General features: G+C 41.0%; 1 protein-coding gene across 1 annotated transcript in view; it reads left to right on the forward strand.

Annotated features, from left to right (window-relative positions):
* The window catches only part of LOC117404317 (rab GDP dissociation inhibitor alpha), a 39482-nt gene extending 24948 nt beyond the window's left edge, over positions 1 to 14534 (forward strand). Inside the window, exons 9-11 of the mRNA XM_034007159.3 lie at positions 2349 to 2493; positions 8293 to 8347; positions 9535 to 14534. Coding sequence (XP_033863050.3) covers positions 2349 to 2493; positions 8293 to 8347; positions 9535 to 9687 — 353 coding nt within the window. The 3' untranslated portion in view covers positions 9688 to 14534. The remainder of the gene's footprint in view (positions 1 to 2348; positions 2494 to 8292; positions 8348 to 9534) is intronic.
* The last annotated feature ends 154 nt before the right edge of the window (positions 14535 to 14688 follow it).

The following is a 14688-nucleotide window of genomic DNA, read 5'->3' on the forward strand; positions in this document are numbered from 1 at the left end:
GGAGTCAAAACCGACAGGGACTGTTTCTCCTCATCACTCTACAGTGAACCCTGCTGGCCAGGTGCTCAGTGAGCTCAGAACGGACACCTGCAGGGCTGGCCTTTGTCCTCCAGAGGCCGGTAGCTCGCTGACATCCGCTCTCAAGTTCCTAGGTGTAGAAGAGGAAGTTGCCTCGCTCGGGTCTCCTCAGCCATGTGGGGAATCGCTGCGGTGAGGGGAAAAGCGATTGGGCATTCCAAATTGGAAGAAAATCCAGGGTAAAATAATAATTGGACACACTAAAGCCCTGTTCACACTTGCATTTTTATACCGGTATCATTGACTTGAGCAGATCAAGTGTGGATTGGAGTCTGAGGCATGCGACACTTCACCAGCGATATTCTGTATTACCAAGATTCTCAACTCCGCCTTTAATTCCGTCATGCTTTTTTTTTATTCACAGATAAGTTACAGGAGTAAATGATCAAAGTGAAATTCAATAAATGGTTAAAAACTAAAAACACATAACTGACATCTAATACCAATAAATCCGAGTTTTATAATTGCACTTCTCTCAGTACTGTGTGAAACGCTCATCTGTTTTATAATTGCACCCGTCTCTCTGTACTGTGTGAAACGCTCATCTGTTTTATAATTGCACCCGTCTCTCTGTACTGTGTGAAACGCTCATCTGTTTTATAATTGCACTTCTCTCAGTACTGTGTGAAACGCTCATCTGTTTTATAATTGCACCCGTCTCTCTGTACTGTGTGAAACGCTCATCTGTTTTATAATTGCACCCGTCTCTCTGTACTGTGTGAAACGCTCATCTGTTTTATAATTGCACTTCTCTCAGTACTGTGTGAAACGGTCATCTGTTTTATAATTGCACCCGTCTCTCTGTACTGTGTGAAACGCTCATCTGTTCAGTAAAATGCATTTTTTGTATAAATTACGGTATGTCATCATTACCACGGGTTATGTTTTTCGTCAAGACACCTTGGGCAAGAGTAAAACGGACTCCACAAGTTTTTTATATTTTTAAACATTGATTTAATCAGCTCAAAGCAGCTCAATCCGACACTGCTCCATTGACTCAATCGAAAATCTTCTCCCGAGCTCGGTATACCCCACAACCCTTTGCACACAGTGTGACAGAGGTCCCCATAGAGAATCAGTAGAATTGAGTATCTTGGTGTAATAGAATATCTTTTATGTAAGTGTATCGATATAAATCAGATTAACACTATCGGTCTTGTACTGGTGTTGAAAAGTGAGTTCGGACAGAAAGTGGTATTGTACTGGTATACTCTAAACCAAAACTAATTTTACCAGCATTGTTCCGATACAAGTTTGAACAAGGTTTAAATGTATTTAAAAAAAAATTAAAATGCTTTTGGGAGACAAACCACTAAACAGGGTGCAGGATTGTGTTTTTAGTTTTTTTTTATCACAGCGAAAGTTTTGTTGGCAGTTTCTGTCCGGTCACGTCAGAAGATAACAACCATCATGTACAGTAATAATGAATGGGAAGCAATGGGATTCACATTTAATGTATGCATGCAATTGTTTTTTTCTGTCTTTATTTGCATTCAAATGTCTATTATTTAAATGTGACCTGCATTAGTTCATTAAGGGCTTAGATAAGTAACTGAGAGCTCAGTTGGAATGAAAACCAGAAGGGACAGGGGGTCCCCAGGACCAGGGTTGGGAACCACTGCACTAGAGATTGTAACACTGTAACATGATCTTCAGCACGTGACACCTGCTGGTGAACAGACGGATTTCAGTTATAATTCTTGAAATGCCAGTTTCTAGCTACGTAGCACCCTCTAGCGTGCAAATCACATAATGGCTGGTTAAACAAATCGCACCTCACAACAACCTTGATTGTGCTGCAAATTCTGCCATATGAATAGTCTCTCCATTCAACCCTGTTTAAATATCTGTGTATGTATGAACTCTAATCCCTCCCATCGACCCCGTTGAGATATTATTATTATTTATTTCTTAGCAGACACCCTTATCCAGGGCGACTTACAGTTGTTACAAGATATCACATTATTTTTACATACAATTACATTATTTTTTACACATTATTTTTACATACAATTACCCATTTATACAGTTGTTTTTTTTACTGGAGCAATCTAGGTAAAGTACCTTGCTCAAGGGTACAGCAGTAGTGTCCCCCCACCTAGGATTGAACCCACAACCCTCCGGTCAGGAGTCCAGAGCCCTAACCACTACTCCACACTGCTGCCTTTGTATGTATATCTGTGTATGTATGATCTCTAATCCCTCCCCTCCTCCCTGTTTAGATATCTGTGTATGTATGATCTCTAATCCCTCCCCTCCTCCCTGTTTAGATATCTATGTATGTATGATCTCGTATGCTCACAACGTGGCGGCCCAGGGGAAGTACATTGCCATTGTCAGCACCACAGTGGAGACCAGCGAGCCGGAGAAAGAGATTGACCCAGCCCTGGAGCTACTGGACCCCATCGACCACAAGTCAGTACACTCACTCAGCTACTGACCCTGTCTGCATTAGGGGGAGCAGCACTGCACTGAAAATGAATACTGTCATTAACCCTTCTCTACAGTACTCAAGTTTGTCCCCTGCAACCATAGCAGAGCGGATAACAGAGGTTTTGTGGAAGAATTGTTCAAATGATGATACAAGCATGAAACTTGGCACAGATATTCTCATGGGGTCATTTTTCAAGAAAAAATTGTTAGTCACCTGAAAATCCAAGATGGCCGCCAATTTTCCACGCCAATGTCCATTTTCAACACATAAATTGATATATGTTTTTGACCATACTGAAGCTAATTCTGCTATCTATAAATGCCTCCAGTGTTCCTTTTTATCATTTAAAGTTGCAATAATGTAAAACAAATGTTGTTGCATGGCACTATCAATGTCATTTGTAGTATATTACTAATTGCGGTGTAAGGGTGTAGTAGTAGTAGAGGAAGTAGCTTTGCTTTAGCAGTCAGCCACATTCTCTGGATGGACTGCTGATACCCACCCCAACTCTCACTTATGGCTCCAAGTAGTTGCTAGTGCAGTCAGATGTTCAGGAGAAAAAACGTTGTCACACAGACGAAAGAGTGATGTCAAGGCACTACCAGTACACACTGGTGACATCATTTCTGTGGGGCTCAGCACAGGGTTCAGTGTCAGCTAAATGATTTGTGCTCAACATGTAGCAATAATTTAGTGTCCCAAATGCCATCTAACCAACCCTATATCGGTTAGGTTTTGGTTATCCAGACGGTGTAGAGATCGAACAGGACTTAAATGACACTGGATGAACGATCGAGTTAGGTGTAGGGCAAAGGCACAAACCTAGTAGTATCCCACACTTCCAAGTGCATACGGTAATCAGAAAGGAAGGGCTGTACTCATTGCCTTGAAGATCAGGCTCAGCTCTGTCACAAGCCTGTGAATACAGTGATGCTCTTCATTTAGCCAAAGCTGTGAAATCATACACAGACAGGTGCTTGATCACAAGTCAAAATTCGATAATACATTCCATCAAGGATGTGTTGAAGAGTCTGTTCGACCAGCACTTCAGTTTGTGTGCATGATCAAACATGGTGCAGATATCAAATCACAGCTTAAACATTGTGCGTCCAAATCAGACCTAGCCATTGCACAGCTGTGGCAGCACACCAGTTACACAAAGTATAAAGAAGCCACAGGGACTCCAAAGATCGTGAGAGTCCATTCCCTATATATGTGGGCATCACCGTATTTGCAAAGACCAGGAAAAGACAACTAATAGATATGCTCCATGTGAATGGGATCAGCATTTCATATGACAGAGTTTTAGAAATCTCATCACAACTAGGAGAAACAGTGGTAACTCAGTATGTGGAGGGGGGGGGGGGGGTTGTGTGCCAACCAATCTTCATTCACAACATCGGCAATGGACAACATTGATTACAACCCAACAGCAACCAGAGCTAACACCTTTTCATGGCACTAGTATCTCCATCTTCCAACATCCACATTCTGAAAATCAAGGCGACGTGCGAGAACCACTCAAAATAAGAGATAGCAAAGTGAAAAAAAAGTCAACCAGCTTACTTCATAAATAAGACTCAACATCCTCCACCACCACCCAGTCTGTCTTTACCAGGCCCCAACCTGTTCAGGAGAAACCTAGTGCTGGAGTATGACTGGCTGGAAAAGGTGATGCTTACTAACATGGTCAGCCCACCACACATCACAGAAGAGGAGTCAACAGTTTGAAGTCGGCATCGCATCACTATTGCTCCATCTTCGAGAACAGGCACATTCTGTTGCCACCATAAAGCATGTCATGAACAAAATCAGGGACACAGTGGCATTCTTGAATCCAGGACAGACTCCCGTCGTAGCTTCTGACCAGCCACTCTGTGCTAACCAAGAAGATTCAATGGCATGGGCCAGAGTGGTACAGAGAGGACAAGTTTGTGATAATGTTTGGAGCATTCAGATGGCGGCACTGAGAACGATAGGTACAGCACTTCAAGACAGTGAATGGGCCTTGTTGAAGCAGGGGTAGCCTCATCTGGTACCGCAGAATCATTTCTATCAGCTGCATTACCAAAACACACCAAGCGCATCAAATCACAGCATGCAGTCTATACTCAACTTGCCTCAAAGTATATGCAACTTGACTCAAAGGTTTTATTTGAGAAACATATCTCTTCAGTGGTAAAGACAAGGTTTTATTACTTAAAGAAAAGTCTTTTTCTGCCCCCTAGGGATGCTGAGATTCTTGTTCATGCATTTGTTACGTCTTGTTTGGATTATTGTAATGCTCTTTTTGTTAATCTTCCTGTTCGCTCTTTACATCGATTGCAGATGGTGCAAAATGCAGCAGCAAAGGTTCTTACCGCTACCAAGCGAACAGAACACATTAAACTCCGGTCCTCAAGCGTTTGCATTGGCTTCCTATCCAGTCCTGTGTTTCCTTTAAAATACTCTTGTTGACCTGCAAGGCTTTGGTCAGGGTCCTAGTTATATAATGGACCTTTGTAGCCCTTACATCCCTGAGAGGCAGCTTACATCCAATAATTTTGGATTGCTAAAATGTATGGTTCCAAAACGTGTTACGCTCGGAGGGCGTAGTTTTAGCTGTGTTGCTCCTTTCCTTTGGAACTCACTACCAACTTTCATTAGAGAATCCACAACAGTAGCCACATTTAAAAATACCCTTATGACATCTAATTGTGAAAGGCGCTATAGTAGATTAAAGTTATTATTATTATTATTATTATTATTATTATTATTATTATTATTATTATTATTATTATTATTATACAAGCTCGTAAAGGCAGCATTCAATAATTACAGCAGTGAGGCATCTTGCAAGCCAGAAGAAGTCATACATTTTGAGGACTGGTGTGAGAGACTTGAGAGCCCACAATTTCACTTTTGGTACCTTGTTTGAACATAGAACTGACCATTCTCACAATGATCCGATCATTCAGAAAAGCAAACTTTACAGTGTATCGTGAACTGATACCCCACTTCTTTGCCAATGATGATATTCACTATGCACGATGGCTTCCCATTCACCTCAGAGATGTTGTCCATTGAGCAACAACACCCTGAAGTGGCTAGGGAGTTTCACAAGGGAAACTTTGTTGTACACAAATCTGGTAGGCCATTGATCAAGCTCATGAACAGAACAACACAGTTGTTTAAAGGTGATGGAGGAGCGATCGGCTTAGCACATAGAAGGTGGATAGTGGCCTGAAGTGAGCCGTCTGGTTGTTGAATGTGAGGCAGTATCAGGAGCTAAAGATGCAATGAAGAACAGCAGTCATCGTGAACAGAGGCTACTCAAAGGACATTTTAGAAAATGTGAGTAAACTCACCACAGTAATACAGGATGTGATATATGGGATCTGCTTGTGTTAGACACAAAGAACATTGCTGACCCTAGTGTTGCTGAAATGATTGGTACATACTACAAGAGAGGCAGGGACCACTTCCAATCATTCATGGAGGAGCTACAAAGTGAAGACAGATGTTCATTCTTTTGGTCAATTAGGAAGAATAAGATCACCTTCAAACATGCACCAGTTGCCAGCAATTCCAAGGTGAAGGTATTGAAGGAAGATTGTCACCTGTTCCCTTGACTTTTCATATCATGTCAGACCAGACTTGCACAAATTCTTCCAAAATGAGAACCAGCCAGTCCCTGCCTCTCTGTGACAATGGGAAGCTCCATACATGTCAACAGGATCAGCTGATGGAAATGCTTGAAGCTGAAGCGACGATGCCAGACACCGAACCAGAGGCAGATGCTATCATCATAGATGGTTCAGCACTGGTGAATATCCCACCACCACGTACATCAAAGACATTTGATGACTATGCCACAGAAGACGTCCTTCCCAAATTAGAATCATACTGCACCAAGTACAAGAGAACTGACATTGTGTTTGATGTGTACCGGCAGTCCAGTCTTATGTCTGAAGCAAGGTCCAAGTGGGGAAAGGGTATCAGGAGGAGGGCGACTGGAACCCTAACAATCTGGCAGAGCTTTCTGCGAGATGATAACAACAAGACAGAGCTGTGCCACTTTCTCACAGGTAAAATAGCTGAAATGAGTACAACAAACAATCATTGTGACAAAGGGAGAACATGTCATCAGCAGCCAGGTGATCTGCCTAGAGGATATGGCGCTTGTACCCATGAAGACACGCACATTTTTTTACATGCCAGACATTCAACAATGGAGGGCAACAAGGTACTCATGATTGATGCCAATACCACATATGTTGTAGTCATAGCTATATCTGTTCTGCGATCTCTAAAGGAGCTTGGCCTTGAGAAAATGTGGATTGTCTTTGGTCAAGGACAGGATTTCCAATGGATTTCAATACATGACATGGTCTCAACAGTAGATTCCGTGAAAGCAAGTGGAATCCCATTCTTCCATGCCTTTAGTGGTTGTGTCTGCCTTACGTGGCAAAGGGGATAAATCTGCATGGCAAACCTGGAACGTGTGTGATGAAGCATCTAGCATATTCAGAAAAACTCAGTCAGCATCCACCATCGGTTGATGATGATGACCTACAGATCTTGGTCATAATGTAAGACAGGTCCAGTACAGCTACAAATGTTAACCGATGCAAGGCAGGACCTTTTCACCTGGATGCAGACGTCATATGATTTTGATTCCACAAACTCAGTCTGACAGCCAGACACCAAAAGGCTTGCTGACTGGGGATGGACCAAACAAGGGGAATGTGGCAGATCTTTTGGACTGCTCTTCCACCTATTGCGACAAGTTGCCAGGAACTGACAAAATGTGTCTGCAAGACAGGCTAGTAATAGGTGTAAGTGCTGTAGCTGCGGTCTCAGTTTCACAGCATTATGTAGTTGTATGTGCCAAGACTAGCTGGGTAATCTAATGAACCTCATCTGCTTTACAGATCCACAGTAGTTGGATAGAAAACAATAATAGGATGAGATATAAAACCGAGGTCCTATTGTGAGTGACTCTGCAGTAGCAGCAGTTGTCGATGATTCATAGTTCACTCCCTAGTCTCTGTAAGTCGCTTTGGATAAAAGCATCTGCTAAATGATGAATAATAATAATAATAATAATAATAATAATAATAATTTAATATGCCTGGTTAATTTATCTGTAACTGTAAGCCTTTCGTCTGTATGGCTGATGGGACTCATTGACATAAACACATGTTGATAAGACGTCAAAGGTTATAGCAGAATTATTATTATTATTATTATTTATTTCTTAGCAGACGCCCTTATCCAGGGTGACTTACAGTCGTAAACAAAAATACGAATCAGTTCAAATATACACTAAGATCGCTGAAATCAGACAACTCAATCGATTTCTGTGTCAGAAATGGACATTAATGGAGAAAATCAGCGGCCATCTTGAACAATGGTAGTCATCTAAGATTTTCAGGTGCCTAACGTTTTTTTCTTGTTGACTGGCCCCATGGACATATTCATGTTGTATCATCATTTGAACAATAATCTCTATTATCCTCTCTACTATTAGGGTTAGGGTTAGGGATAGGAGGTTAGGGTCAGGGGGTTACGGTTGGCGTTGGGTTTGGGGTTGGGTTTAGTAACTACAACACAAAAAGTCTATAGTGTATTTAAAATATATGCCAAATACGTTTGTTCATTTCTGTTTTATGTCTTAAACTTTCAAAACAGTTCTGGCCACAGTTTAGTCTACCTGTATGTATTAAGTATATTTTAGTGCATTTGGATACATGTAAAAGAATCTGAATGAAACAGTATTGGGTGTGTGTTTCTGACAGGTTTGTGGCCATCAGTGACCTGTACGAATCCACAGACGATGGCAGTGAGAGTCAGGTAGGTCTCTCTGCATGCTTGGAGCTGTCATTCATGCTTCTGTTCCTACTGTCTGCTATTTGTATCAAGACGATGAAATCCCAGGCAACAGGGACTTAGTGGAGGCTATAATGAATTGGCATGTCAGACCACTGAAGTGAACGGAAAGTAAAGGACTGAAGACAAACCACAAACCATACGGCTCAAAGACGAACGTCTTCCCACTCAAGTGAAGTGCAAGCTCTGCAGTGGAGAGGCAGTTGCAGTCTCACACTGATGTTATTAACTCATGAGCTGTTAGGAGGAGATCCATTACAAGTGGATGCTGGGACTGGTTTAGATGACACTTGGTGTAAACCACAATAAAGTAGTTCTTAGTTCTCTAGCATAAGTTATAGAGAGTGACACAATCAGAGCACATGTGAAGGTACATCCCTTGATGGATACGTCACACGATCTTGGAAATCACTTTTCAGGAAACTTTGAATTGTCATTTCCTATATTTTACATGGTGTTGATATACATCATGGTAACAGACCTCATACTGACAGCTCTAAATGTGGACTTTGAGCCGTGGCAGGGAATGTCTGTTTCCAGCATACTGGTTAAAACAGTAACTTTGTATATCTGTCTTTGTCTGCTTCTCAAAACCATGCCACAGTGCAGGGTGGAAAGAGATTTCTATTAGTTTCTCACATTTTTCATCACAAAACTAATACAAGCAGAAGAGCTTTAGTCCAGCAATGTCCAAGAACAGCCTCCGTTAATGAGCAGCCAGCTACACAAGGGAATAGGGGACAGGACCATGAATCGAATAATGATGTTAATGAGCAGCCAGCTACACAAGGGAATAGGGGGCAGGACCATTAATCAAATAATGATGTTACTGAGCAGCCAGCTACACAAGGGAATAGGGGGCAGGACCATTAATCAAATAATGATGTTACTGAGCAGCCAGCTACACAAGGGAATAGGAGACCAGAAATATTAATTGAATGATGAATGCTTATACAGGCTCTTGATTGCATATTATCTTATATGCATTTCACATTTTAACAGCAGTTTTAATGCGCTTGACTGGGCTTTACAGTGCTTAGCTATGCTTTGCCATGCTTTCACTGAGCTGTATCAGACTTTGCTGTGCTTGCACTGTGGGAACTCTTATTTCCCAGGTGGGTGGATCGTTCAGTAATGCCGCTCTTCCTCAGATCTTCTCGTCTCGCTCCTACGATGCCACCACTCATTTCGAGACCACCTGCAACGACATCAAAGACATCTACAAGAGGATGACAGGAAGCGACTTCGACTTCGAGAACATGAAGCGCAAACAGAACGACGTCTTCGGGGAGGATGAGCAATAGAGAGGGGGCTACCCCCCCCCCACGGTGATGTCATCTCAAACACACCAGTAGAGAGGGGGGCTGCCCCCCAACGGTGATGTCATCTCAAACACACCAATAGAGAGGGGGCTGCCCCCCCCCCCCCCCCCCACCCGCAGTTATGTCATCTTAAATGTCACTATCTACTGCATTGTTTGCTCTTAGCATGAGCCCTCCCATAGAAACCGGACACCAACCACCCACCCCTACACACATTCAGTCGTGCTCAATAGAGAAACACTAAAAGAAAAGTGATACAGTCAGTGACAAACATTTCAACATGGAAAAAGACTTCTAGGAGAAACGTTTGTCATTGAATTTATTGTCATTTCTTATTTCTAGTCAAACAGTTAAACAATTGAAGTGCCCTATACTGATTGTTTTTATAGACACCTAAGACCACAAATCTGGGTGCAAGTCAAGTTTCAGCATACGGCTGCAATGGCAAAGCATTGTTAACGTTTAAACCACACCACAGTATATATAAACAGATTAAACACATTAATATGGGTCTGTTTTATGTCTTTTAAAAGGGTTTGGTTGCTACCTCTAATCAAGTTGCATTTTCTCATAAGCTCTTTATGTACTCTCAACTTGATTGGAGGCACCATGTATTATTAAAACTTGTACAATTTTCAGTACTGACCCACAGCAGTCATTGAAAAGCAGGACCTCCAAATAGCCTTAAATAAATAAATACCAGGAAAAAGCAAGAAGGGTATCTTACGTCTCTCTCTCCCGAATCGCCGTCTCTCTCCGAACTCTGTGTCTCTCTCCCAACTCTCTGTGTCTCTCTCCCAACTCTACGTCTCTTTCCCAACTCTACGTCTCCCAACTCTCCGTCTCTCCCAACTCTCCGTCTCTCCCAACTCTACGTCTCTCCCAACTCTACGTCTCTCTCCCAACTCTGCGTGTTTCAATCTATTGACTCCCATTTGTAGAGAACTGGGCTGGAGGTACACTAAAAACAGAGAGCGCACATAACACGTAACTGCTTCAAAATTCCACTGTAATAGAGAGCTAACCAGCTCTGCACATTGTTATTATTGTCATTGTTAAGAACATTATTATAATTGTTATTATTTCTGTTATTTTTGTAAGTGTTTACATTGTAGCGTGAAATAGGGGTGTTATTTCACAACAATAAGACTTTATTTATTTAATATAAATATTTTTTAAGTGTAAAAAGCTGTAGAAGGAAGGACGAGGGGGGAGGAGTGTAGCTGTTAGAGCTGACAACACAAAGTAGTATGGGCTTGTCATGAGAGCTGGTGGACAGGTGCAGCCTAGGGATTAGAATGAGGCACTGAGGGAGAGAATCAGCCTCATTGGTATAGATGGATTGGGAGAGAGCAAGATATGTGGCTCTAGTGGTTAGAGTTGAGGAACTGGGAGGGAGGGACACAGTGTGGTCTAGTGGACACAGTTCAGAAATTGGGAGGGAGACAGTATGGCCTAGTGGTTAGAGCTGATTGACTTGGAAAAGCCTTCATAGTTGACCCAGGTAACAATAAGACAGATTAATTTACATATCATAGTGAGTCATGATAAAACCTTACAAGAATGCAGTATACGGAAGTAAAATTACAATAAAAATATCCTGATTTCATGACAGTGCCACAGTCCTAAAAAACAAATACCAATTATGTCTACTACAATAGCTTCAGCTCTGAGATGAAAAGGAGTGTCCACTCTAATTAAGACCGATCCCTAACCCCTTGAGATTAAAGACATTATAATATGATTTATTTTCTTAACCACTTTTTGTTGTGAAATTCCAAAACACAGAGGATTGGAAGTTAAAAACGGGTTCTGTAGCAACAACTTAACTACAGATGGTACCAGTGCAATATTTTAGAAAAGAACTGTGCTGATAAGATTTTTACCATTGGTGAAATCACAAATCAGCTCATTCTGAATGCATGCTCTAGCTGTAAGCCAGTATTAAGCCGACATCCGCTCTGAAGTAAGAGTATCGTATACCCACACGAAGAGGCATGTACGCTTATCTTATTGGGTGGAGCTGTTTTCTGTGAAAATGCAGTTTCATATATTGGCCCAAGACTAAGATGACCAAGACATCCTAGTAAAGGCCTAAACCAGGGATAGAAGCCAATATCAAAGCCTTGAGTGATGGATCTTGTGACTCTTTCTTCATGCCAATTCAATTTATAGCTCACAAATGTGCAAACATGCATGTCCTTGGTCATCTGGTCATCCCCACACCTTTCCTGTCAGCAACCAAACAGCTGCTCCCCCTAATGACTGACAGGCTTGGCAGCCAGTAAGAGGCTTTGACCCTGAAGACCGAGAACTTTCTTTAACCTAGTCTAGGACCAGACGATTTGAAATGAAAAATGAAAATGTGTTTCTTTCAAGCTTAGAAACCTATAAAATTTAGGAAAAATGTTGTTTGCTACAACTACTAAGCACATATGTCTCTTTGCACAATTATACGCTACAACACAGTTAGAAAAGAAGCCTCTCTGCTCTGTTTTGGAAGAATATGGTTTCTTAAAAAATCTAACTCTGACTGCTCAGCACAGACCATGCATTCCTGTAGAGCCCTCCTTTTAACTTCCCTCCCTCTTCCAAAGCCTTCCTGTGTACCACTGAGATTGTGTTGAGATTTCCAAGTCATTCCTCAAACACTTTTGTGTATGTTGTGTCAGCAGAAGCAGCCCTGAACATTGTTTCATCACACCTTGGCGTTGTCATCTTTATTTGTGTGTGTCTTACAATTTCATTGTCAGTTTTGTTTTGTAAAGAAAAACATAAAAAGCTGCTCTTTAATGAAAACAATATTTAACTGTACCGAGAACCTAAGCTAAGACAGCTCTTGTTTTTTTTTAGTAACAGACTAAATCATTTTCAGCCCATATTTGCCTTCTATTTCCTGGTTCCCAGGAAACATGGAACTCCCAACAACCATAGGGATTCCTATTACTGTACCTCCTATGATTCTTAGGACGTCACAGAAGAACTAAAAAGGAACACGTTTTGAAGCAGTGTCAGATTTCTTGACTAGTTATTTTACGGTATAAGCATCCATTTATAAAATGACAACAGGTCTTGAATTTAAAGGGCAGCTTTGATTTGTTCTTATTTTTTTGTTTTGTTTTCTGCAGCCTCTTACAATTGTCTTAACTTATTAGGACTTACAAGTAGCTTGCTTGTGGCATCATTTGAACACTAATATGTGAACAGTACCTAATGTCTTGTGGAATATAATAAAAACAGACACAATTGTGAAAATGGCAGTGACAAAATGGTGCTATTTGGAAACTGGAAACACAACTGGATAATAACCTTTTTTTGTGAAGTCATCTTCACAAACAAAATAAGAGATTGTGCGATTGCTCGGCAATTGGTAGTAACTGGAATGCTATGTACCACAGTGAACACTGTGTCCCCTAATTCCAGCCCCTGTCTGCTTAATGACATTAAAAGCCTTCTGTGAGGCGTTGCTTTAATTGACGCTTTTCAAATATTCTTCCGTATCGCTGATCAATATTATATCTGCTAACTTTTGAAGCTGATTATCTTTCCATATATTGATTGAAATCTTAACAACACCTATAGTAGGAAAACCTGCAGAGTGTGCTTGGTTTGAGATGGGTACAGTGAAGTAAAAAACGCAGGGTTTGTTTTGGTGCCTTTTATTAATTCAAAGTTTAGATTTGATTATGAACCATTATTAAAAAAAAAATGTGCACAAATTAAAAAACAGCACATACACACCTTTCCAGAAGATTGAACAGAACTCAGCACATACACACCATTCCAGAAGACTGAACAGAACTCAGCACATACACACCATTCCAGAAGATTGAACAGAACTCAGCACATACACACCATTCCAGAAGACTGAACAGAACTCAGCACATACACACCATTCCAGCAGATTAAACAGAACTCAGCACATACACACCTTTCCAGAAGACTGAACAGAACTCAGCACATACACACCATTCCAGAAGACTGAACAGAACTCAGCACATACACACCATTCCAGAAGACTGAACAGAACTCAGCACATACACACCATTCCAGAAGACTGAACAGAACTCAGCACATACATACCTTTCCAGAAGATTGAACAGAACACAGAACTGACTGCCTGCAAAGTACAAAACGACCATTTCACATCACCAGGGAAAAGAAATTCAGTGACAAATGTTTCGACTAAAAATCTGAACTATCTCAATGTTGAAATTAGTTTTGGAACGCTGGATAAACAAAAATGTCAACCAAAACTAAATTCAAAGCTGAAACAGTGAGAAAAACTTTCAGATGAAATGTTTTATTTATTATTTCTAAATGTACCACTATCAAGCTTTTTATTGTTATGGATTTATTCTGAATGTATCCTGGATCAGGACTTGTGGACACAATATCTAGTCCAACCAGAATTTCTTGTTCATATGTATTTTACCCATACTGTTTTCAATGGTTACAACTCCATACCCATATATACATCACTGCCATCTACAGGGCACTTGTTACATAACAGATAGTGGTATCTGGTCCACATTAACAGCAGATATTACAAAGCTGTTAACAATAGTTTTCCTTGTGGTATATTTCCACAGAGTTCAGAGGTACAGTATAGTGGTTCACGCTTTACTTCAAACGATTCTGATTGTTATTCACAGAGTTCAGCTTTAAAATCATGAATGCTTCTTCCTCGAGATGGGCCTGTATGTCTGTTTTGCGCACCCTCTCCAATTTTGAATTACAAGTGAAATGAAAGGTTATCTGTCAGTGTTGGGTGTTTTTCATTTCATGTCTTTGAAAACAAAAAAATAAAGCAACAGAATGTGTGAAAAGATGTCTGATACTGAAGTGATGTCATTATAAAGAGGTAAACAGCAGAACATAAGGGTATTTACAAACAAGAGGAAGCAATTCAGCAGATCTCAGATCATCCGGTTCCTAGTAGCTGATTGATCTCAAAACTTTGTCAAGTAAAGGATCCCAATG

This window comes from Acipenser ruthenus, chromosome 56 (genome assembly GCF_902713425.1).
Source record: "Acipenser ruthenus chromosome 56, fAciRut3.2 maternal haplotype, whole genome shotgun sequence".
Classification (NCBI taxonomy): domain Eukaryota; kingdom Metazoa; phylum Chordata; class Actinopteri; order Acipenseriformes; family Acipenseridae; genus Acipenser; species Acipenser ruthenus.